Source organism: Pleurodeles waltl, chromosome 8, assembly GCF_031143425.1.
Source record: "Pleurodeles waltl isolate 20211129_DDA chromosome 8, aPleWal1.hap1.20221129, whole genome shotgun sequence".
NCBI lineage: Eukaryota > Metazoa > Chordata > Amphibia > Caudata > Salamandridae > Pleurodeles > Pleurodeles waltl.
The window spans coordinates 1,424,181,240-1,424,205,353 of NC_090447.1; the positions used below are offsets into that span (position 1 = coordinate 1,424,181,240).

Sequence of the window (24,114 nt, forward strand, 5' to 3'; positions counted from 1 at the left end):
GGCTGGCGGGCCGACTGCTGGCCCACCAGACCTGTGGAGAGGAGACCACCGCGGAGCTGTCTCCCAACCCTAGCCCCATTACAAGGTTTCCAATGGGCTGACCGGCGGAAACCTCAGAAAACTGAGGTTTCCACCGCTCAGCCCGTGGAAACCATATGGCGCCGTTGGCCTTGGCTCCTCATGGAGGAGAGGCCAATGCCGTCGCACAGAAGGTGCACCCAGCACCCTCAGGATACACACTGTCTGCTGTTTCAGACAGTGTGTATTCTGAAGATGCTGGTTAGGGGGGCCCTTGCACTGCCAACGACATGGTTTTCCGCTTATCAGCCAAGCGGGAATGTCATAGTAGGTCCGGTGGGAAGGTCGCTACTACAGTCGTGGCCACCCTGTCAGGAGTTTGGCATAGGGGTGTCCCATCCACCAAACTCATTATTAGGCCCTTTGTGTCTGCTGCAAACAGCCGCATATAATTTGCAAAGTAGCAAGGTTTGCTATTTTATATTTTGCTAAGGCTGATAAATTGGGTATGGTTGACAAGGTTAGTATTTAACAGGAATATATAAGGAACAAAGTTATTCTATTATTGTAAGTACAAAGGCCCACGTAGATCTGCATACCTTACATATATAAAAAGCTTTAAGAAAGTACAACTATTCATGCGGCATGCAAAGAGAATTTCCTTTGCTGAGTGGAGACAAGTGTTACCTGAAGACAACTCTAACAAAAGTGCTTCAAATGAGGCTTTTGAAATTGGGGCTCCAGAGATGGAACGAAGAGCCTTCCAATGGCCCTAAGAGCGGCACACTGAACATGTACAGATGTGTGCAGCTGCCACCACATATGTTACGCTGTTCTGACACACTACACCTGGATGCACTTGAGAAGATGTGCGAGAACCATAAACAGAGAAGCTCTTTTTTGTGTCACTTCACAGTGCATTAATACTGATGGAAACCACCCCCTTGTGTCTAGTCAATGTATTGTATTCATTGGAACCTATATTTGCAATTAAAAGTTCCTAAGTGTTCACTAGGGAATGTTATTGATAGGCATTCGTTTGGGAGTCCTAGAGAGCTCTACCTGGGACAGACATATAGAAACAAAGAGAAAAGCACTCACGAATAATACAGTATGGATTAATAAATTGAACGTATTTATTTCTACTTTTAACAATGAGGCAAACATTTAGTACATGTGATCATCTAATACTGATTATTCAGGATCACTCTCTGTTTAGTTGAGGATGTTTGAGGTGAACTGAAATCACTGCCCATGACCACGATCCACTTTATATTTTGAACCTTCGGTAAATCTTTGTAGAGGTGCACTCTACAAGGTTTGGGCAGGCATTAATTATTAACTTCAAGGTATGGTCATTTCATTAAAAATAGAGTTGCAAACTGTATAACTAGACCTCTTTTACACCTGTACATTGTAGAGTGCATACCTATCTCCCTGCTGGAACACAATTGGTATGATAATCCTGGATTAAATCCCCTCCCTTGATACACCTCACACAGGATTGGTAGATTGCTCGCTATGAGCGCTTAAGTCGTAGTTCATGGCCAGACTTGATTCTGCAAACAACCTAAGAAATTGCACACACATACATTTTGGTGCACATGCAGAACAACAATATTAGAGGGAATATTGGTTGGTACATACATTTAATGTGGACTGTATGTTGGTCATTCTGAGGGCATTGCTAGTGTTTTAGTATGGCTTCTCCCTTTTTCTGAGGAACCTAAAGAGGTATTGGAGGGAACGCTTGAATTAATGTGGCCAATGGAAATTAATTTCAGAACATTTCACTATATTGTATGGTTGGTCCATGTCTGTGATAGCACAGAAAACCTAATATAAATGGAATGAACTGCACCTGGAGATATGGACAGTGGTTCATATTAATTTTAACATTTCCATCTCTCAGTTTTGGCTGTTCTTTTCCCTAGTAGAGACGATATAGGTATAGTAATACTGCTCTACTCTTTTAAAGTGATGACAGAGTTGATGCCAGATACATGCTTCATGTCATGCATGGTCTGCTGTCTAAACTGCTTTGGGGTGGATGGTCACTTGTTTGTGGAACTCGGACAGCCCATTATTGAAAGGCCCCAATATGCTGCACAGTTACAGCATGCAGTCCAGTTGATGGAGGAAAGGCACGAGTTATCTATGACGATGTTCACTAACTTAGTGGCCCCCTAATGTTCTCCTAAATATGGTAGGACCAGATAATGAAAAGCCAAAAAATAGTCTAAGATCAGTGAAAGGTCAGCTGTGGTACTTAGTAGTATCTGAGAAAATATTTGTCCTAACTCGAGAACATATGGCTGGTTAAATTGGTTGCATGCCCTTGCTTGTGTTTTAAGGAACTGATGTCTGATTACCAAGATTACAAAATGGGATGGCAGCAGCTAGAATTGGTGAGCAGAGAAGAGAGGCATGAGCATTATTCTTTTAGCACCACCTGGAATCTCAATACATAGAATTGACGGCAACGGCCAGGAGAAGATGGAATGGCTTTCTGTGACAAATGAAGGAGTACTCTGCAGTGAAAAAGAGGCTATGAAGCAAAAGTTTATCTAATTTTAATTGTTTTTCTCCAACCATTTGCAGCTATGCAGCTAGGAAGAAGAAGGTGAGAGAAAGGTGTGAGGCTGATTTGGGGTATCAGTTGGAGAAAGTGAGTAGGCTGGAATGTTTGTGCAGATCAGAGATCACAGGGAATACACTATGCTCAAAATACTCTGTCATATAAGTGTTGGACAAGCGTTAAGCAGAGGTAGATATTTGTGTTTCTCCATATGGTCTGATCATGCCTAGATTTATTGCCACTTTCATGGAATGCTATAAACTATTTGGAACAAGTAGCAGTCTGACATATAGGCATTTAGGCAGGTAAACACCTTGGGCTTCTGGAAATCACAAATATTACGTTTCTGTCCTGAAAACCAGCTAAATAATGTTCCTTACGCGGAAAGGGCCTATTGCGTAACTATTTATGCTGTTTCCTTCTTGCCACAAGGGTCCCACTTTTTAAGAGTTCCCTATAACTGCCACAGGCCTCCCACAATGTTTTCAGAAACAGTTAATTTGGACCCTGCAACTTAGTCAGTAGCCTCTCAGTTTTCGTGGACTGTGTGTTCACCAGCGTGTAATCTCTACCATATTGTTGATTCTTGTTGTGTCCTTGAGGTCAAATATCCAATCAGATGAGTGAACAATGCTACCAATGTACCTCAGGAGGGTAGGCTGGGAGTCTTGTAGTACAGCAGGCAGGAAAGTCCTTTTCGTTCTTCTGTTCTGTGCTTGTTCTGAAATGCCCCTATTCAAACTTTATTCTTAAACAGGAGAACTAGTGCAGCATTGATAGGTAACTCCATTCCAATACCTTAAATATTTCTACACATTACAATCCCGCTTTAAATGCATTACCATGAATTCTGTTCTGTGAAACTGCATTGTAGAATTGAAATCCACCAAGACCCCATTTGCAGGTGACACGTCAACATGACTGAGTATATCTTTATGGGTTCCCTCCTGCTCAACAACCTCACCAATCAGGGGGTCTGAGACTGTTACAAAATTGAATAGTATTAAAATAAATACATTCAAATTAGTAAAGTATATACAAATCAAGTGGCAACATTAAAAATGTGAAAACCTTTTCTATATTTTATTGTGTATTAAAATATTTCAATATTTGAGCATTTATTTGGTGTACACCTGTTTTTGTACTTTTGTGCATTGTTTAGAAGTTCAGATCATAGAAATTGCTTAGGCCGGTGGTCCCCAGCTTCCAATAATGACTCAGTGGGGGCCCCTTGTTCCCCATAATGATTCAGGGGGGTCCACAGAAGTCAAAAGGTTAAGAACCGCTGTGCTAGGTGATGGAAGTGGTATTCACTACCAAATTTCAACCCTTTCTCCTCCTTAGACTCTTCTCATTTGGTAGTGGGAATGCCCCTTTCTCCAGCCGCTCACCCTGCTCCCTCCTGCATTTACTACTAAGTAGTGAACTTACATGTGTGAGGATCTCCCCATAGAAAAGATAGGAGAGGTGGAGTTGGAGATTTACATTTGTACGTTTATCAATAGAATTTTGAAGTACTAGTGCTCTAGTGGTACTACTAACGTGCTACAAAATGCAGTTCGTGAGTAGAGCCCCTTTGAATAAGGTTATGAGTCTGCTCTTAAATTCGATGTGCAAAAGTTGCGTCTGTAATAAAAGGATCTAGGAAGTTCCCAAGTGTGGAATTGCTTTGTTTTCCTTTTATGTCACATTTCCAGCTGGGTTGGACTGAGATAAATATAGCTATCTTCCATTGAAAAATCACGCAGTGAATCCAGCATGCAGTGGTGCGTTCATCAGTCTTCTGTCTGTCACGTTTTGGATATTTTCGTAGCTGAGTGCACACAGAATTTACCCAGCAAAACCAATGGTTTAGCTTCCCAGACCAGTAGGCTCAGTGGACAGAAGCGACGAGAAAACAATGAAATAGTGGTGTAAAAAAGAGAGGACAACTTCATTTGCTCAAATCTGGTTATTGAACAGTTGCAACAGACACCTGCAGAAATAGATCTTTTAATAAAAGCAATGTCAACATGCATTCCAAGGGTAGCCAAGCCTCTTCGGCATCACATAGCATTGTCTCTTAAATTAAATGAGGAAAACGCCATTGTAAACGTCTACCAAGTAGGAATGTTTTCTTTGTGCCACGACATTGCTTCTTTGCAAATCTTTATTGTTTTTTTCTTGGGATAGGAACAGTGTCACACAGAAACTAAAGAAGAGAAATACAGAACAGTATCATTTTGGTAGCCACTGGGATCTCTGTTGAATACACTCGAAACATGCGCTTGATTCTGGCCGCAGAGGCCAAGTCAACAGAAAGCAAGACATTGTTCCATTTCTCTGTAGAAATGGGCAACTGTGTTTTCGCAGAAGCATTTTATAGATGTGAAATTAATGTGAAAGATCTATCACAGTGCAAAATTTCCACCTGCCCACCAGGTTTCTCCTGAGTTTTTTTCATTTTAAATTAAAGGTTATATTAAAAATATATATTGTTTCCAGTGTATTACTCTCATCTAGACTGGGCAGTGTAAAAAGATTAAGGCTGCAGTTTTGTTCTAGAGGGACCTGGTACACGCACATACCAACAGAGTCACATTGTTGCACTAGGCATTTTAAAATGTGTAATGAAATTACTTTGAGAGTAAAAGTGCTCTACGTTAAACTCACTTAGAATATAGAACTTAGAACTCACTTCGAATACATAAAGGCACCTGATGACTTGCCTTCTAATCATGCCTTATAATTATGCATTATTTGCTTTGGTGGAGATATGGTTCACCCACAAAGTACTGCTTTTATATATTCTAGTAAGCTGGCTAGACAATGGTGATACCTTTCCAAAGGGGATACTGATGACGCTGGTAATGAGTTGACACCATTTTGAATTGGGCTATCATTTATTGGTTTGAAGAATATGGGCACCCTTTTACCGTTCAAAATGGCTTCTGTGTTACCTGCTACATTACCAGCAATTGATGTGTCCTTTTGGTGCCCAGTCATTATCAGCTGTACTATATTTAAAACTTTGGAACAATTTTTTATTCAACAGTCAACCACCTGCAGGTTTGAAACTTTTAATTTCCTCTGACAGTCCATTTGAGGATTGGGAATTGGTCTGAGCATGACTCTTCTCCCAAATTTTGGTGATGTAGTGATATCAGCCCTTGTGCCACCCTCGTACCTGTTTGCATTGGCCCACCACCCCAGGACTCTGAGCTTTGATGTTTGATTTATTTTTACCTCTACCGTAGGAACTTTCTTGATAAATAATCAATGCTTTGGCTCGGTTTCCACTGGCTAAGTTGTGCAAACAGGATAGCCACATACCATACAGCATTACTACAAGTGTGGAGTGTATAGCAATTTTTTAATTTAAATACTTAATAAGTCCCTGTGATAAGGACTGCATGCCTCCTTATTGCCCACACAAATGTGCATTACTACCCATTTTCCATGGCACTTCTAGGTTAGGATTTCAGGGCACTGAATGTATGGTTAGCCACTGCAATGCGTCCTTTGTGCTTCGAACCACACTGCAACTGTGCCAAATGAACCACAGACCAATTTCACGATGCACAGTGGCCGTGTGATATGATCTATTGTTAGATTCAAACTGTGGCCTTAAAGAGGGAAGCTCCGACAGCCATACCATTTTGACACAAATTCCATAGCTTATATATTTCCAGTGGGTGAATATAAATATTAAAATACTGCACGTTTGTCTGGTTTGCAATGCTCCCAATATTTGATATGAGAAGTGAGGCATCTGGAGATAATGTGACCGGCCTAAGATCACACAATTTGAACAAGTGAGAATGTCATGACATATTTGCATTACATGGCATGGTTTTGTGTTAGAGACTTCTAACAGCATGTTACGGATCCCTAAGGACTCTAGCATAGAATGATCTGCTGAATCATGACATAGCTATAAGATGTAAAAGTCTGACCATAAGGTCTAAATACAAAATATTTTTTTTGTAAGTGAGTCACAGTATAGAAGTGCTCCTATGATAATTCTGGCCCCGTCATTTATTATATGGCTTTTTGTTATGTTTGTAATCTGCACAATAATTTGTGAGGAAAAAAGTGAGGTACTGTACTGCCAGTCTGATACACTGAAGACCATGTGCTGAAGGGACCGGATACATAAGAAATAAAATATTCAACAAATTAATCTGTCATCTACATAGAATAATCAAACTGAAACGCTTACTAAATGGTTCATTTTTTTGCATCCCATTATTCCTAGACATAGTTATCTAAACCAACATTAAATACACATTTATGTACATTATTTAGACTTTTTTTCTTTTGTACATGCTGGGTTTATTACTAAATTTTAAGAGAAAATAACTATATAAGGCATATGTACACTATCTTGTTGATTTGCAGAGCCTTCTTATCGTGGCCTGGAAGCGCCAATGCCCATATTCGGTAGGGATGCGCTCCCTTTTAGTAGATATTACAGACAAACCTGGTGTTGGTGCTGACTACAAGAGTGGGCAACAGCTGGTAACCTCTTTGACTCACAACACCCTGAAATCTAATCTTAAGCTAGCTTTTCTTTCTTTGACAAACCTGAGTCCAAGAACACATGCATTCATTCAGTTGCAACTTGCAAAGCCTGTAAGTATAGATGACCTGTGATCCAATCAAAGGCGAGAGCTACTGCAGCTCAGACCAGTGCCCCTCCCATATGCCCCAAAGCCATTGATAAGGGGCAAGAGGACATTTTACACTTCACGCTTTTTCTGCTAAGAACAGAAGTCCTTTGATGGTATCGGTCATTCGCTACACTTTGGATTCATTCTCTATGTTGGCCACATCTCCGTTCCTTTCAGTTTGGTCTGCATGAGTCTTAATGTCCTCTTCTATCACCAGCTCCGTGTGTTGGTCCAGTTTGCTTGACACGGACCAACTCAAAGGCATTTCTGCCCGGCTGGTCAGCTCTGCCAGGTCTTTGGCACTCAAAGACGGTGTGTTGGTCTCGTAGGTGTCATGAAAGCTGTTGTAGTCAACTTCATAAAAGCCATCCTCCAGCGTGAGCACCGGGGTGAAGCGATGGCCCCACATGATCTCTGAGGTGACGTAGGAGCTTCGAGCCTGGCATGTCATGCCTAAGGACAAAGAAGACAAAACTTAGCACATAACTGGTACTTGTGATGTCTTAACACATTAAGCAAAAAGATATGTTAAGCAACACAATGCAAAAATGATAAATTATCAGTGGTGAGAATAAATGTACTGCTTAATCAGATATATAAAGGTTTGCCCATGATTGATAGAAATATTTCAGCAAATTATCTATAATTGGAAATGCTGACACTTTCATTTTAATGTGATCACTTTTTTAACCTTGCAATGCCACACATCTACTTTACATACGAGCAGGCCAGACCATTACACTTTGAACATCATACTATCGTCAGATCATGGTAATCATAGGTTAAAGTAGTGTTCAAACTTTTTAGCACCCAACCCACTTTTTGGTACAAAAAACCTTCGAATCTCACATAGCTTTAATGGACATGAGGAGGAGCAATTTTTTAATATACCTATAACATCGTGTGGCAGCGCTTTGTCATTTACAGACAGCACATTTCCCATTGAAATGGTCACTAAATATGTTTTCCATATAAAACTATATTGCACAGAAATGATAATTAGTGGAAAATGGCTTCAGTAAATATTTATTATTGTCATCAATCTTGATTTGTTCTGATCCTATTAAAATCTTTGTTTCCACCACACTTCAGAATTACATAAAATGTGCTTCATTTTTGCTTTCCCAAGTGCTAAATGTCTGCAGTTCTTTCACGGGTGTTTATGTTTTGTTGTATGGGGTGAAAAAATGGCATCCTACAGTCTTTCCTTTCACACTTCATGTTCCCCAGCAAGACTGTCACATAAATCATTTTACTTTTCTTTCTCTGACAGCAAAGTGAGAGGAGTTTGTAAACACCAGTCTCCATGTTGGCAACAATAAGCAGTAGAAGACACATCCTAAAATGTGACCTCTGTCTTTGAAGCACAGCAAATATGACAAGATAAATACAGAATTTAAAGACATCTTCATTTATTGCTTGGACCAACCAAAAATTGACTGCGATGTCTGTTGCAGATTTGTCAGACCATTTTCGGGATAACATTTCAAGCATTCATTAGACTGAAAAGAGGGTCATACGATTATTACCTCGTCCAATGCGCGGGTGGGTATTCAACACTTCTAGGATGGACTAATGGTAAAGCCAGAAAAGCCATGCTTGGCCTTCAAAGCTATTTCAGAAGACTGGGAAAACCCACAGAAGCCTATCTAGGAGCAACAGAGTGAAAGCAATACCAGTTCCTCTTGTTTCTCTCAAAAGATTAATTTGGGGTTGACAATAGAAATTACAATGTACAAATAAAGGAACATACCTCAAAACACACAAAAAAAGCTATATGCAATAAGTGAATCAAATGAAAAAATCAATCAATCAGTCATGGTATTTATAGAGTGCGCTACTCACCCGTGAGGGTCTCAAGGCGCCGGGGGGGGGTCACTGATGGTCGAAGAGCCAGGTCTTGAGGCGCTTCCTGAAGGCGAGGTGGTCCTGGGTAGTCCTGAGGTGGGTAGGGAGGGAATTACACGTCTTGGCTGCCAGGTAGGAGAAGGATTTCCCTCCGGCGTTGGTTCGGCGGATGCGAGGGACGGCGGCGAGGGCGAGGCTGGTAGAGCGAAGTTGACGGGTGGGCGTGTAGAAGGCTAGGCGGCTGTTGAGGTATTTGGGGCCTTTGTTGTGGAGGGCTTTGTGTGCGTGGGTGAGGAGCCTGAAGGTGATCCTTTTGTTGACGGGTAGCCAGTGCAGGTGTTTCAGGTGGACGGAGATGTGGCTGTGGCGGGGTGCGTCAAGGATAAGGCGTGCAGAAGCGTTTTGTATGCGCTGAAGACGTTACTGAAGTTTTGCGGTGGTTCCTGCGTATAGGGTGTTTCCGTAGTCCAGGCGACTTGTCACGAGGGCGTGGGTAACAGTTTTTCTGGTGTCGGCGGGGATCCAGCGGAAGATCTTTCTGAGCATGCGAAGTGTGTGGAAGCAGGAGGACGAGACGGCGTTGACTTGTTTGGTCATGGTGAGAAGGGGGTCCAGGATGAATCCGAGGTTCCGTGCATGGTCTGAAGGGGTCGGTGTGGTGCCCAGGGCCGTGGGCAACCAAAAGTCGTCCCAGGCGGACGGGGAGTTTCCGAGGATGAGGACTTCCATCTTGTCTGAGTTCAGCTTCAGGCGGCTGAGCTTCATCCATTCTGCGACGTCTTTCATTCCATCCTGTAGGTTGGCTTTGGTGGTGGCTGGGTCTTTGGTGAGGGAGAGTATCAGCTGGGTGTCGTCGGCGTAGGAGATGATGTTGATGTTGTGATTGCGAGCGATGTCGGCGAGGGGGCTCATGTAGACATTGAAGAGCGTAGGGCTGAGCGAGGAGCCTTGTGGGACGCCGCAGATGATCTCGGTGGGTTCCGAGTGGAAGGGCGGGAGGTAGACTCTTTGGGATCGGTCCGAGAGGAAAGAGATGATCCAGTCCAGGGCCTGTCCTTGTATATCGGTGGAGCGGAGGCGGGTTATTAGGGTGCGGTGGCAGACGGTGTCGAAGGCAAGGAGGATGAGGGCGGTTGTTTCTCTGTTGTCCAGCAGGGTTCGGATGTCGTCGGTGACTGCGATGAGGGCGGTTTCGGTGCTGTGGATGGCTCGAAAGCCGGACTGGGAGGGGTCGAGCAGGTTGTTGTCTTCGAGGAAGTTGGTCAGTTGCTTGTTGACGGCCTTCTCGATGACCTTGGCCGGGAAGGGGAGGAGCGAGATGGGGTGGAAGTCCTTTAGGTCGTTGTGGTCTGCCGTAGGTTTTTTCAGGAGAGCGTTGGCTTCCGCGTGTTTCCAGCTCTCGGGGAAGGTGGCAGATGTAAACGAGCTGTTGATGATGCTCTGGAGATAGGGGGCGATGATGGCGTCGGCTTTGTTGAAGATGTGATGTGGGCACGGGTCCGAGGGGGCGCCGGAGTGGATGGTGTTCATGGTGGTTCTAGTCTCTTCGGTGCTGATGGGAGTACAGGCGTTGAGGGTGATGGTTGGGGCTGTGAGTTCCGTGGTGATCGGCGGGATCTGTGGTCCGAAGCTGTTGTGTGGGTCGTGATCTTTCGATGGAAGAAGGTAGCGAGGGAGTTGCAGAATTCTTGTGAGGGCGTGATGGAGTTGGAGCTGGCGTTGGGATTGGAGAGCTCTTTGACGATATTGAAGAGTTCTTTGCTGTTGTGGGTGTTCTTGTCCAGTCTCTCTTTGAAGGATGCTTTTTTGGTGGAGCGGATCAGCTGGTGGCGTTCGCGGGTGTGCGGTGTGTTCTTTGCGCCAGGTTTTTTCCAGGGTACTCAGGTTTTCTTGGATTCTCTGAGGACGTCTGTGAACCAAGGAGGTTTCCTGATGTTGGTCTGTCTTGGGTGGCTTCTGAGGGGGGCAAGGTTGTCGGCGCAGTTGGTGATCCACTGTGTGAGACTGAGGGCTGCGTTGTTGGGGTCGGAGGTGATGGCAGGTTGGTTGTGGTTGAGAGTGGAGAGTAGCTGTTCTGTGGAGATTTTGTTCCAGGGTCTGCGGGTGGTAGGTTGTGTGCAAAGATGGTGGGTCTTGCGTCTGAAGGTGAAGTGGACACATCTGTGGTCGGTCCAGTGTATCTCGGAGGAGTGGCTGAAGGATACGAGGTCGCTGGCGGAGAAGATGGGGTCGAGCGTGTGTCCAGCGGTGTGGGTGGGGGTGTTCACCAGTTGCATGAGTCCGAGGTTGGCAAGGTTGTCGAGCAGGGTGGTGGTGTTGGTGTCGTTGTTCTTCTCTAGGTGGAAGTTCAGGTCTCCGAGGAGGATGTAGTCTGGCGAAGCTAAGGCGTGTGGGGAGATGAAGTCTGTGATTGATTCGCTGAATTGGGCGCGTGGGCCAGGGGGCCTGTATACAAGAGTTCCTCTGAGGGTGGTCCTGGGGTCGGTGTGGATCTGGAAGTGCATGTGTTCGGCGGCGAGGATGGTGTCTTCGGTGGAGGTAGTGACGTTGATGGAGCTCTTGTAGATGATGGCGATTCCTCCTCCGATTTGGTTGGTGCGGTCTTTCCTGGCGATCTTGTAGCCGTCAGGGATGGCTAGGGCGATGTCGGGGGCCGATGAGGCGTTCATCCAGGTCTCAGTGATGAAGGCGACATCTGGTGCAGTTGAGTCCAGGAGATCCCATAGTTCAATGGCGTGCTTGTGGACGGAGCGTGCGTTGATGAGGATGCACTTGAGGTGGTTGTTGGAGTGTGGGCTGGTGGACGGATTGCAGTCGTGGTGGAAGGTATGCTTGCATGTATGACAGGTGAAGGGTCCATGGGTGCGTTTCGGGCTGGCTTGGTAGCAGGTGGTAGTTCGTCCGGGGTTGAGTGCTTGGAGGGAGGTGGCATCGTAGCTAAGCTGGGGGTTTTGATAGAGCCGGGGGCCAGGGGTTCTGGCGCTGGGCGCGGTCCAGGCGCGGACAGGCGCAGACGGGCTTGCCCTTGCGCCAGCGGCCACCATAAGAGGGAAGGGGGAGGCGGAGTAGCGAATGGAAGTGGGGGAGGGAGGTGGCATCGTAGCTAAGCTGGGGGTTTTGGGAAAGCCGGGGGCCAGGGGTTCTGGCGCTGGGCGCGGTCCAGGCGCGGACGGGCGCAGACGGGCTTGCCCTTGCGCCAGCGGCCGCCATAAGAGGGAAGGGGGAGGCGGAGTAGCGAATGGAAGCGGGGGCGGGCCACACGGGAGGCAGCGGTGGGAAAGCGGGAAGGCGGGATGGGGGAGAGCGGGGAACAGGGAGCGTCCGGAGCGCGGAAACAGGCGGGAAAGGAAAAAGGACAGCAGAATAGGTGGAAAAAAAGAGATAACGTGCAGCAGGAGAGAAAGAGGGAAAGCGAAGATAGCACAACAGGTGAAGAAGAACGGAGCGAAGAGGGCACAACAGGTGAAGAAGAACGGAGCGAAGAGGGCACAACAGGTGAAGAAGAACGGAGCGAAGAGGGCACAACAGGTGAAGAAGAACGGAGCGAAGAGGGCACAAAAGGTGAAGAAAAACGGAGCGAAGAGGGCACAACAGGTGAAGAAGAACGGAGCGAAGAGGGCTCAACAGGAGAGGTTAAAGAAGCGAAGAAGAGCACAGCAGGAGGAGAAAACGGAGCGGAGAAGAGCACAGCAGGAGAAGAAAAGGGAGGGCGAAGATAGCACAACAGGAGAGGTAAATGGAGCGAAGAAGAGCACAGCAGGAGAAGAGAACGGAGCGAGGAAGAGCACAGAGAAGGGAAAAAGCACAGACAAGGAGACGGACGGGAGCGGAGCCGAAGAGGAGCCTAGGATTTACCAGACCAGTGGCAGGGGCCTGGGCAGGTGGAGCTGCGGTGGCGGGGAAGCGACCTACCCTAGGGTCAAAAAATGACAAACTGCGTAATGCACAATCACCAACAAAGATACGCCATTTATTAGGATTGTCTGCAGCACAAGCTGTGTCCCTGCGTTTGTGAAAAGTCCGCAGTGCAGAAAATCCACAGGCGCAGGGTCAGGGTTACTGCAAAAAAAATTCCATGTGAAGACTTCCATTCCCTTTCATCTCTAGCAAAAAGTAGTATGTCTTTATGTATGTATGTCATTTTTTATGGGAATTTATATAGCACAAACATAGGACATTGTGTAAAGAGACATAGGTTGCAAACAGTGGTTGCAAAGTGCGTTCCAACTACTTGCAATCTGTTTCTGATTTAGTGATCCGAGCTGTGAATGATAAATTCACATAGCAAAATCTTCCGTTGCAAGCTTCACAGAACTACTTGCCTAGCGATTATTATTTAGGCAAGATGAAATTTGTAGAAATATGTGATTGGCTGCAAACACAGGCATGGTGGCCTGAAAGGAACAGCCAGGCGTGTAACAGAAGGCCCGCAGCCCTTGCGATGTGGGGTGGCCCTGGGTGCCACATCTTGGTCAGGGATCCTCATCCACTTCTGCAGCCTGTGTACAAAGGCATTCAGAATAATTCTAGCAGTCGCTGCCTGGCTACAGCCTGCTGCTCAGTATACCCCAAGCAGCACCCTGTCTCTCTCTGGAAGCACGAGTGAAAAAGTTGCAAAATATTGAAGCGTTGTTGGGTTGCAGCAAAAAGGTCAGTTGCTGCGCCCCCAAGTCTCTTGAGGTCACTGACATTGGTGCAAAATAAAAATGTGGCACCTTCGGGAGCGGGAGATGAAAAAGTCGACTAGGGACGATCAAAGGCATGAGAGTGAGACTGGGAACCACAGAGACAGAGGTGGTGGATTATCTAGAGCATGGGTACTCACAAACTTTTTCTCGGGGGCCAAAATTGCAGTATGGTTTGCGGCCGAGGGCCGCACTGAAGTGACAGTGGGGGTGGGGGGAGGGGCGGGGCTTATAGGGGGCACAACCACCCCGCCCCCTTTTTCAAAACATTGCTAAACAATGCTGCATTTTGAATCCAGGTATAACTACAAACCTACAAAGAGGACATTTTGAAAAACATTTTTATTATCAGACAATAGTAATCTTAAGAGGCATGGCATGGTAATCCTTGTGAACAGGATATTCAGCACAGGCCCAATGCAGCACAGTTTTCTCTGAGTCTGGAAAATAGGTATGTCAAAGGAAGACATACTAAGAACTTATTTTGCACTTCATGTCTCTTATTAGTGCTCTGTAATCTGGTATTATGTCTGAAACGGCAAGCCTTAAGAGCTGATCCAGATGTAAGTCTGTTAGCTTATTTCTGAGTTTACTCTTCAAAAGTCCCATTGTGGAAAACGAACTTTCGCAAACATATGTTGACCCAAACATACAAATTATTTTCTGGGCCACTGTAAAAAGAACAGGAAATTTGTCAGAAGGCACAGTGTTCCAGAATTCTTCTGGTGCCTGCCCCAAAAAAGTTGCTTCGAGAGCTGAGTTGTGCTGCATGTCTATCAGCTCCATTTGTGCTTGCGGTCTTTTCACGCCAATAACTTCAACAGCATCAAGATTTCGTGCACTCACCATCCAGGGGTTTTCAACCAGCCTGAACAGGGGGATGAGGGTTCTGAATTGAGAAAATCGCCTTTTGATCTCCCCAGAAATGTCCTCAAGACATGCACCAAGATTTAGCGTTGGCAGCATTTCTTGTGCATTTGGAAACCTCTGAGTCACAGCCAACAGTTTTGGAAAGTGGGTGAAGTCAGCAACATCCAGTTGTTCTTTGAATAGCACAAGCTTACTTTCAAATGAGTAAATACCATTCATCATGGACCACACAAGCTGTTGTTTGCCTTGCAGCATCAAATTAAGAGCATTGAAGTGTGCAAATAGATCTGAAAGAAAATGGAGCATTAAAAGTCATTTCACATCCTTTAGTTCTGGGAATGTTTGACCTCTGCTGTTTGCAAAGTGTTCAATTTCAGGAAGCAAAGCAATGAACCGCTCCAGAACTTTCCCTTTGCTTAGCCATCGCACTTCAGTGTGCATCAAGAGGTCTGTATATTCAGCTTCAGAATCCTGCAGCATAGCCTTAAAAAGTCTGTGGTTAAGGGCTTTGGCACGAATAAAATTAACAATTTTCACTGCAAGTTTTAGGACGTTATTCAGTTCTCCATGCTTTAATTTTGCACACAGAACTTCCTGATGAATAATGCAGTGGTAGTCTATTACAGGCTGTCCAGTGAGCTTCTTTTTAAGCAAAGATAGAAAGCCTCTGTCATGGCCTACCATAGCAGGAGCGCCACCTGTTGTGATCCTAACAAGACTGTCCAGTGGTATGTGATGTGTTTCGAAGTAGTTGCAGATACTGTCCAGAATATCTTCTCCTCTTGTGTGCCCGTGCAGTGGTAGAAGGCACAGGAGCTCTTCTTTGGGATGAAGCGATTGGTCCAAATACCTCACCCAAACTAATAAGTGGGCCACATCGCCTATATCTGTGGACTCATCCATGGCAATGCTGAAGAACGGTGACTCTCTGACAGCTTTGATCACCTGCTCCTGGATATTTTCACCCATTGCCTCTATTCTGCGTGCACTAGTGGAATCCGATAGCTGTAATGCACCGATTTCTTTTAAAATGCTGGATTTGTTGCTATAGTTTTCAAACAAAATTTCAGCTGCTGAAAGGAAACATTTCTTCACCAGCTCTGCCTCCGTGAATGGCTTCTTATGTTTGGCAAGCAGGTAGCCTATTTTGAATGATGCTTCTGTAACAGCCTAAGATTCCTTCATTTGGCAAAGGAAGAGCTTCTGCTGGGAAAGAAGTGTTTGCTTTAACGATGCCACTTTTGCTGAACGCAGTTGTGAGTGCAATGGGAAGTTCTCACTATAACTTGCGTATCGAGTTTTGTAGTGCCGTTGCAGGTTATATCTCTTAAGAACATTTACTTTCTCTTTGCAAAGCAAACAGGTAGCTTTCTCCTTTGGCCATTCAACAAACAAGTACTCTTCTTCCCATGCTGCCTGGAATGATCTGTGTTCACTCTGTATGGATCTGGGTCGTTTGCAAGGCTTGGTAACTGGACTGTAGGCCATTGGTCTCAGGCGAGTTTGTGCAATGAGTATCAAGGGTCAGGAATCAGATTTTCCCCTCACACCCAAAGGACCGACACCACTTCACGAGCGACGGACCGACAACACTTCACTAGCGACCGATGGACCGACACCGCCTCACGACCAATGGACCAACACTGCGTCTCACTACAGACGTCTGTGCACAACACCAAAATAATATAAAGTGATGTGTAAAAGGAAACGAAGCATACTGTGATCTAACAATTGTCAACACACATGCTGGCCTTTGCCGATTCCCAGAGAACCATGTTATAAAAAGTATTTTTTGCAATTATGCTTGCAACCTGCTAGGCATACTAGAGTGATAATGAGGCCAATGAATGGTGTACGGGCCCCTTTTTAGAGATTGTTTTTTTTCAGCATGCTGGGTCACACAGCAATAGAAATCAACTGTGCACGAAATGCCAGGGGCCAGATAAAAAAAAGTGTATTATTGTAAGACATTTTCAACAGCCCTGGCTCTAGTAGTATATTCCTACGCTAATCACGAGAGCCAAATGGGAATGTTCCAGAGTATATCCCTATCCTAATCACAAGAGACATTTAATTAAATGCAGCAGCCATTTATCAAACGCACCCCTGGGAGGAGGAGTAAGCTGAAGGTGTTTGCCATCACACAAAGTGTACCCCACTGGACACTTCACAAATGGTTTGATTTATATTGGGGTTGTCATCTGATTTTTGGTAGTTTTCATGGGTGGGTGGTTTCTCTCTGGCTGTACTGGGTTGGTGGGTATGGGTTATAAAAGTAAGCATTATTGTTTGGAGGTTGCACAAACAAAGGTCTAACTTGGTGCCTAAGCATTACAAGACAAAGATACAGCAGCAAAGTTCTTACCCTTGCAGGGTCCGGTCTATCACACACAGCGCCATCTGCTCTCACCCCTACCCCAGTGCCACACACAGCGCCATCTGCTCTCACCCCTACCCCAGTAACACACACAGCGCCATACACACACAGCGCCATCAGCACACAGCGCCATCTGCTCTCACCCTTACCCCAGTATCACACACAGCGCCATCTGCTCTCACCCCTACCCCAGTAACACACACAGCGCCATCTGCTCTCACCCCTACCCCAGTATCACACACAGCGCCATACACACACAGCGCCATCTGCACACAGCACCATCTGCTCTCACCCCTACACCAGTATCACACACAGCACCATCTGCTCTCACCCCTACCCCAGTAACACACAAAGCGCCATCTGCACACAGCGCCATCTGCTCTCACCCCTACCCCAGTATCACACACTCCAAGGAGTTGCACATTGATTAAATTCAGAAGGATTGTCTGTGATATGCAAGATGTTGCAGGACCTCATGCATACCTACAAATCATATTTCATGCTACAGTCTAAGTGGGCCTGTGCGACTCAGTCATGGCACCACTATTCTCTAGGGTCCAGCAGACATGCAAAAGTGAGTGTACATTGATTTCTACTCCCCTTCCTTCTCATAGCCTGTTCCTTAAACACTGGCTTTACTTGCCCACTGCCTGACTAACCCACTCACTCACACTATCAGATAGCCAGTTACTGGCATGCTGGCTGTCTCAGCCCTTAACTGATAGGCTCACTTACATTGTTAAGTAACCTGTTACCTCTATGTTCTGGCTGACTGTCTGAGTGCCTCACACTGTCAGATCATCTGTTACTGATGTGCTGGCTATCTCAGTCACTCTGTCACTCACCGCCTCACTCACAGTCACAAACGGACATATTTATGAGAGCCTTGCGTCAAGTTTGCACCACGCAAAGTGATACATGTGTGACGCAAGGCTCAGAGTCAGATTTATGAAGCCATGCAAAGCCACATTGTGTGACCTTAAGTCGTTTCATAAATCTTCAGTAAGGCAACGAAGCGCAAATCACTGCATCACCGTACTCTGCGCAAGGGAGGCATTCCATTGGTGTTGCTGTGGGTGTTCCCATGCAACTCCCATGGGTTTTGAGGCATTACCGTTTTTTCCTCTTGCTATAGCACGTAGAAAGAGGAAAACGCCTCTCTGGATTGTTTCTGTTCAGGAAGGTGACCCTTCCTGCACTGAATCAATCCTGCAAATAACACAGACACCCATGCACCATGGTGCCATGATGTCTCTGGTGGTGATGGGGTGCCTAAAAGGCACCAGTGCAGGGGGAAATGACAGGAATACACCATTTTGGGTAAATACAGTGCATTCCTGCCCTTTCACTTTGATGTAGGGCAGAGCAGCAAGGTGATTTGCTGTGCTGCCATATGCTAAACCCCCATGAATGAGGGCAGAAGTTTAGTACTGGCATGCTGGCACACCCACACCCTGAATGAATGGCTAACGCACATTGTCACATAGTCTGGTAATGGCATACTGACTCACACTGTCAGGTAGCCGGTTACTGGGACGCTGGCTCACTCATTCACTGATTGATCAGATCATTCAAATTCTTCAGTAACCTGTTACCTATATGCTGGCTCACTCAACTCATATTGTCACAAAGTTTGGGACAGGCAAGCTGGCTCTCACACCCTTACTGAATGGCTAACCCACATTTTCACATAGCCTATTACTGGCGTGCTGACTCACTCACTGACTGGCTCACTCACACTTTTACATAGCCTGTTAAAGGCATACTCACTCACTCTTGCTCATTCAAATACACTGTTACATAGCCTGTTACTGACATGACTGTTTACTGCCTGACTGACCGGCAGGCTGACTCACTCACTTTGGGGCAGATTTAAGGGCCCATAGCGCCTCATTGCAGCACATTAGTGTAATTTATTTTCTTTTTACGCTAATGTGGCCCAAAGAGGCCAAAATCACTGCACAAAATTTATAAAGTGGCACAATGCATGTATTGCGCCACTTTGCAACCCTTTGCGCTACATAATGCTGCACAAGGCATTATGTATGCAAATGGACTGAAAAAACGGCACAAAAAGCCAAAGAGATTTCTTGCGTCATTTCTAACGTCTGCTCAGAGAAGGCGTTAAAAGGAGGCACACCATCGTTTACAATGGGCCTCAATGGGCTTTGCAGGATCAGTGTCAAGCTTTTTGACGCTAACCCTGCAAAGCTCCAAACAAGCGTCATCATTTTTGACGCTAGTTCCCTAACTACCGCCATGGCACACTGTATCTTAGATATGGCGCACACATGGTGGGGAGCGCAAAGGGATGCAAGAAAAGAGGCACTGCATTGGCCCTTTGTCTCATAGCCTGCTACTGGCATGTTGTTTTCAGCGCCAAGATATCCCCAGGTGTGAACGTGTGCTTTACACAGGCACTTTGTTATGTTGTGATGTAGGGGCCGCGAGGCTCTGTATCCCTGGCATGCGAGGTGCTACTTGTCCATTCCTACCCGCATTACTTTCTCACTCCGCCACGTTCCCACAAAGCATCGAACGAGCATTTGGTATCACACAACACGGGCATTTTCACGAGCTTTGAATGGACTGCCCCCCTCGAATTTCTTTTACCTTTATTTAAAGAGCAGCCCATCCACCTGCAAATAAACGTTTATGAGTCAAAGCGATCTCTTCTGCCTGCACAAATACAGGGCTTTATTTTATAGTACCAGCAAGATTGTAAACTTCATTCCCGCGGAATCCACTACTATAATTTTATCAGCCTACATACAGAAAGGTAATCACCGCTTATGTCGGCGCTCTGACTGCTGTGTCGGCGTTTGATGGCATATTGTGTCAATTTCCCACCTATGCAATCATTTATAGAGGTTAGGATGCACAATGGAAGCTGTGTGGCATGCACAAGACTGTGCCAGCAAACGTGTTTGTTTCTTATGATTTCGGAACAGGATTATAGAATTTCATTTCACCACTGCCGGAAAAAAATCAACATTTTTGGAGTACATACATTGTGATAGTGCCAACTTTGCATTCTAGTTTTCACCAACCCCGTTGCGTGAATTTGCTTTTTTTGCCCTGACGTGTCTGTGGAAATCCGTTGTTGCGCTTGTCAGGTGGCGCAAATGTCCAAGGCACAATACCACTCAGCCATGTCAACATTAATGCTATGGAATGAAAGAACAGGGACCACTGGATTTGTTATTAGACCGTGAAATTGACACATTGTTCATGGCCTGTGACACCTGAGCCAGAAGGCCTTCCTGGTCAATAACCCACACAATCTAGATGGATATAACTGAGAGAATGGACAAAAGGGACGATGCAATAATTACTGGCACTCAATTGGAAACATACTCCCAGCTTAGTATGCCTACTAAAAGTCCTGTAGTTGAACACGTACATACCACTTCCGATTCACGTGGACGTTACGATACAGAATAATAGGACTGTGATTCTGCTTCCGGGTCGGCACTAGCAGAAGTTGAGGTACATAGCCTTAGAGCAACAACTCTAGGTGGTACCAAGGTCAGAAAAAGATGCATTTTATCAATGTATTAGGGGCAGGGGATGGTGAAGGTCACACCACATCAGCTATATCATCATAAACCCGACCCGTGTAAATATTCATGGCTTACATTTAGGACGTTCTTATATTTGAGAGTGATTTCTTTCCCTAGAAATGCTACAGATCAAAGAATATGATCCGTGCGCCGCGATTTTTATTTAAATTTAACAGTGTAACGCTATTTTTAATAAAAATAACCAAATTTGTTTAGACAGTATTGCTATCACAGATCTACCTGCACAGCGCTGTAACTAAGAGTTGTTTAATTTTCACATTTTAATAGATCTAAATTTCCCGGCCTTTGAAGAATGAAGAGCTAAGTCAGCCCTCCTCGATATGAACTTCTGACTAGCATGCCGCACTGATGCAGTTAGTGACAGTTTAGTTTGATGATCCATAGCATAGCCCCCATTATACTCTGACAGTGAGAAATAAAGCCCATACATATGCAGTGCAGCACGTCACCTTGCTGTGCTGTCCTGCATTATAGGGAAGGTGTAGGAATGCCATATGTATCCAAGACGTGCATTCCTGTCTTTCCCCCTCTGCTCGGGCCCTTTTGGCAGCCTAGTGCCAACGCAGGCACTCTTGCACGATTGGAGGGAGAAGCAAGGTATCTCATCATTTAGACCGGCCAATCTTGAACCCCCTATACGTCCTTCGCCTCTTCTCGCACCCTCCTTCTGTACATGCCTTCTCTACTTTCCCCTTCTCCTCCCACCGCCTCTCTAGTACTGTTGTTTTTATTTCTTCCTCCTCTTGGTTGGGCATCCCTTGCCCCGCCCTTTTTTCTTCCTTTTCCCCCCTTTTTTCTCTTCATCCTTCCGCCCTTACGTCCCCTCTCTCCCCCTTCTCCCCATTTCTTCTCCCTCCCTCTATTCCCCCCTCCCCATTTTTCCCCCTCTCTTTTGTCTCCATTTTCCTTTCCTTTGTTTACTCTCCTTTTCTTTCTTTCCCCGCTCTTCTCTTTTGTTCCTTCCTCTGCCCCATGATTTGGGTCCCTCCTTTTGCCCCCCCCACCCCTTTAGGTTCACAACTATTCCCTTCTCTTCTCCCTCTCGCCCTACCCCTCTTTCCCCTCCCTTCTTTCCCCTAATTGTCCCTTTCTCTTTTCCCCCCCTTCCTCCCCCTCCCTTCCCTTCCCCTCCCCCAAACCAACCCACCACAACCCCCCCCTTCCGTCCTTTTTTCCCCATCCATCCTCCCTTCCTTCATTCTTCTTTCCCCCCACCTTTCCCCTTCCCCTCTCCCCCTTTCTCTCTCCCCCGCCCCCTCCTTTCTCTCTCTCCTTCTCCACATAGCCGCCTCTTTTGCCTTCCTTTTTTCCTCCCTTCCCAATCACAAACATAAGGCAGCCGGGGATCTGCATGTGATCCCCGTGCTCACCCTCTATTCCCGCCGGGAAACTACATTTCCCGGCGGCCCGTGCGGGGAAGGCGTCATTCTTCAGCACTTTCCCCGCACGCAGGGTTGCTCCCGACTCTCGGCCGCCCAGTGTGGCGTCTTTACCGAGGTCGGCCAACCCACATTTTTCCGGACACCCTGCAACTCGGGGGATAGCATCATACTCGGGCGCTTCCCCCATGCGTAGGGGCGCTGTCGGATCCCGGCACCACCGGGTTCGGCCAATCCACTCCTTCCGAATACCCAACAACACAGGAACGTCATACGCACTTCCGCATCCATTCACGGCCCGTACCCGGGTCGCGACGGTGATTACCATCAGCTGGACATAATTTCACTCAGCATTTACCACTATATCTACCCGCCTCAGTCAGGCCACTTTACTCAAGCGGTCCTGAGGAGAGGTCGGTATAGGCGCATAGAGAGCGCCCACCTTTGATGCAGTGAGTCAGCCCGCCAGCATTGGACATACAGATAAGAGACTTCTTTCTCTCCCCTCTTTTCCTCTTCTCTTCTTCTTTTTCTTCCTGGTTTTTCTTCCTTTTCTTCCCCAGTGCCGATGCTCTTCCTCTTCCCCCGTATTTTAATTCCTTTTTCCCTCTATTATCTCTCCCTTCCACCTACATTTTCTTCTATAAAAATTTCTTTCTCTCACATTTTGTTCTTTCTATTTACAATTTCTTTCTATTTTTCAATCTCCTCTTTCTCTTGCCTCAGTTTCTGCCTCCCTCCGCCTTTTTTCAGCCTCTCCCTTTAATCACCTCCGTTGTGTGTGTTTCTTGTCTCTGCCCCTCCCCTGCCTTTTTTCTGGGTTAGGTCACTTCGGCCATTTCATTTTCTGGACCCTGATAGGTGCCGCACCTCCCCAGGGCCGAGCCTTCACATCCGGCTGAGACCCCCTTTTGCTGTCTTTCCTTGTCTACCTTCATATGGTTTCTTCCCTTGTTTTTCTCTCCCTGAACCTTAGAGTCTGACTATGAGACGCTCCCTCTCCAGGATACCAGAGGCCATTAGCCTCTTTTGTTAGGGTAAGAATTCCTTTCCCTTACTTGTTGTCCTCCACGTATCTGCGCGCAAAACCAGTAATTATGCGATTTTGCACCTAATGCAACCAGAACTTCTGCGTCCTGCATGTATTACGTCACATGTGCTGTGGTTTGCTGTGAATTGCCTTATCACTGTTACCCTCATTACTGGTCTGTTTTATTCCATTTCCTGTAGGTCCTCCCCAGGTATTTCCTTGGCAAAGGTAGGCCCACCCCCCCACCCATTTAATTGTTATTATTTATACAGCACTCACTGAGCATGTGTAGCAGGGATCCAACTCCCTGATGAATGCCCAGAGACCTTGCAGAGCTCATTTTTAAGGGCAGAAACATGTCGGCTTCTTCCTTTAGATAGGTGACCTTGTGAGTCATTGCTCTCGCATTGGTTTCCCAGTCTTCTATTTAATCACACCAAACAGAACCTTCTATTAAAAACTCACATGGGTATCTGTTTAGGTGTTTTTATTTCCTAGTATAGCTGGATCCCTTTTCCAGAAACAAGAATTAATTTACGCACTCCCTCCTGTTCCTTTAACAGTGAGGTTGAGTCCGTCCAGGTGGCACTGTCCTACCTGGGTGGGGCTAGGTGGTCATATGATGAAGCATGACACTATATAGTGTGTGAGACCACCTAGTCCGTAAAGGAAATTCCCCTCCCAGACCCCACACCACACCACAGTTCACCCACACTTCGCCTCTAGTTGAGGTTCACGAATGGTCCAGTGTTACAATTGATACACTACTGACCCACCTTCGTTACAAGAACCCCGTACTCTCAGTTGTGATTTTCTCTGAAATAGGAGACAGGCTGGTAGGGCTGGGGCCTAAGCAGTTGTCGTCTTCCTTCTTCTCTGTGGGTTTTTTCAGCTAAGCAATCCTTCTTCTTTGTAGGTCATCAGGAATCTGATGATCTGGGTTCAGGGTCGTCCCTAAATGCTAAATTTAGGGGTGTGTTACGGTCAGGGGGCAGTAGCCAATGGCTACTGTCCCTGAGGGTGGCTACACCCTCCTTGTGCCCACTCCTTCTTTGGGGGGGGGCACATCCCTATCCCTATTGGTTCTAATCCT

The 24,114-nt window shown here is 46.1% G+C and overlaps 1 protein-coding gene across 5 annotated transcripts in view; it reads right to left on the minus strand.

Annotated features, from left to right (window-relative positions):
- Positions 1–1,133: 1,133 nt before the first annotated feature.
- KCNJ6 (potassium inwardly rectifying channel subfamily J member 6) overlaps positions 1,134–24,114 on the minus strand; it is a 1,253,811-nt gene continuing 1,230,830 nt past the window's right edge. For 4 of the 5 annotated variants that reach the window (XM_069202551.1, XM_069202554.1, XM_069202553.1 and 1 more), the window contains exon 5: positions 3,660–7,701. In XM_069202551.1, the coding sequence (XP_069058652.1) occupies positions 7,376–7,701 (326 nt within the window). In that variant the 3' untranslated portion in view covers positions 3,660–7,375. Of the gene's footprint in view, positions 7,702–24,114 lie in introns of all 5 variants that reach the window. The other variant, XM_069202552.1, reaches the window with a different exon arrangement.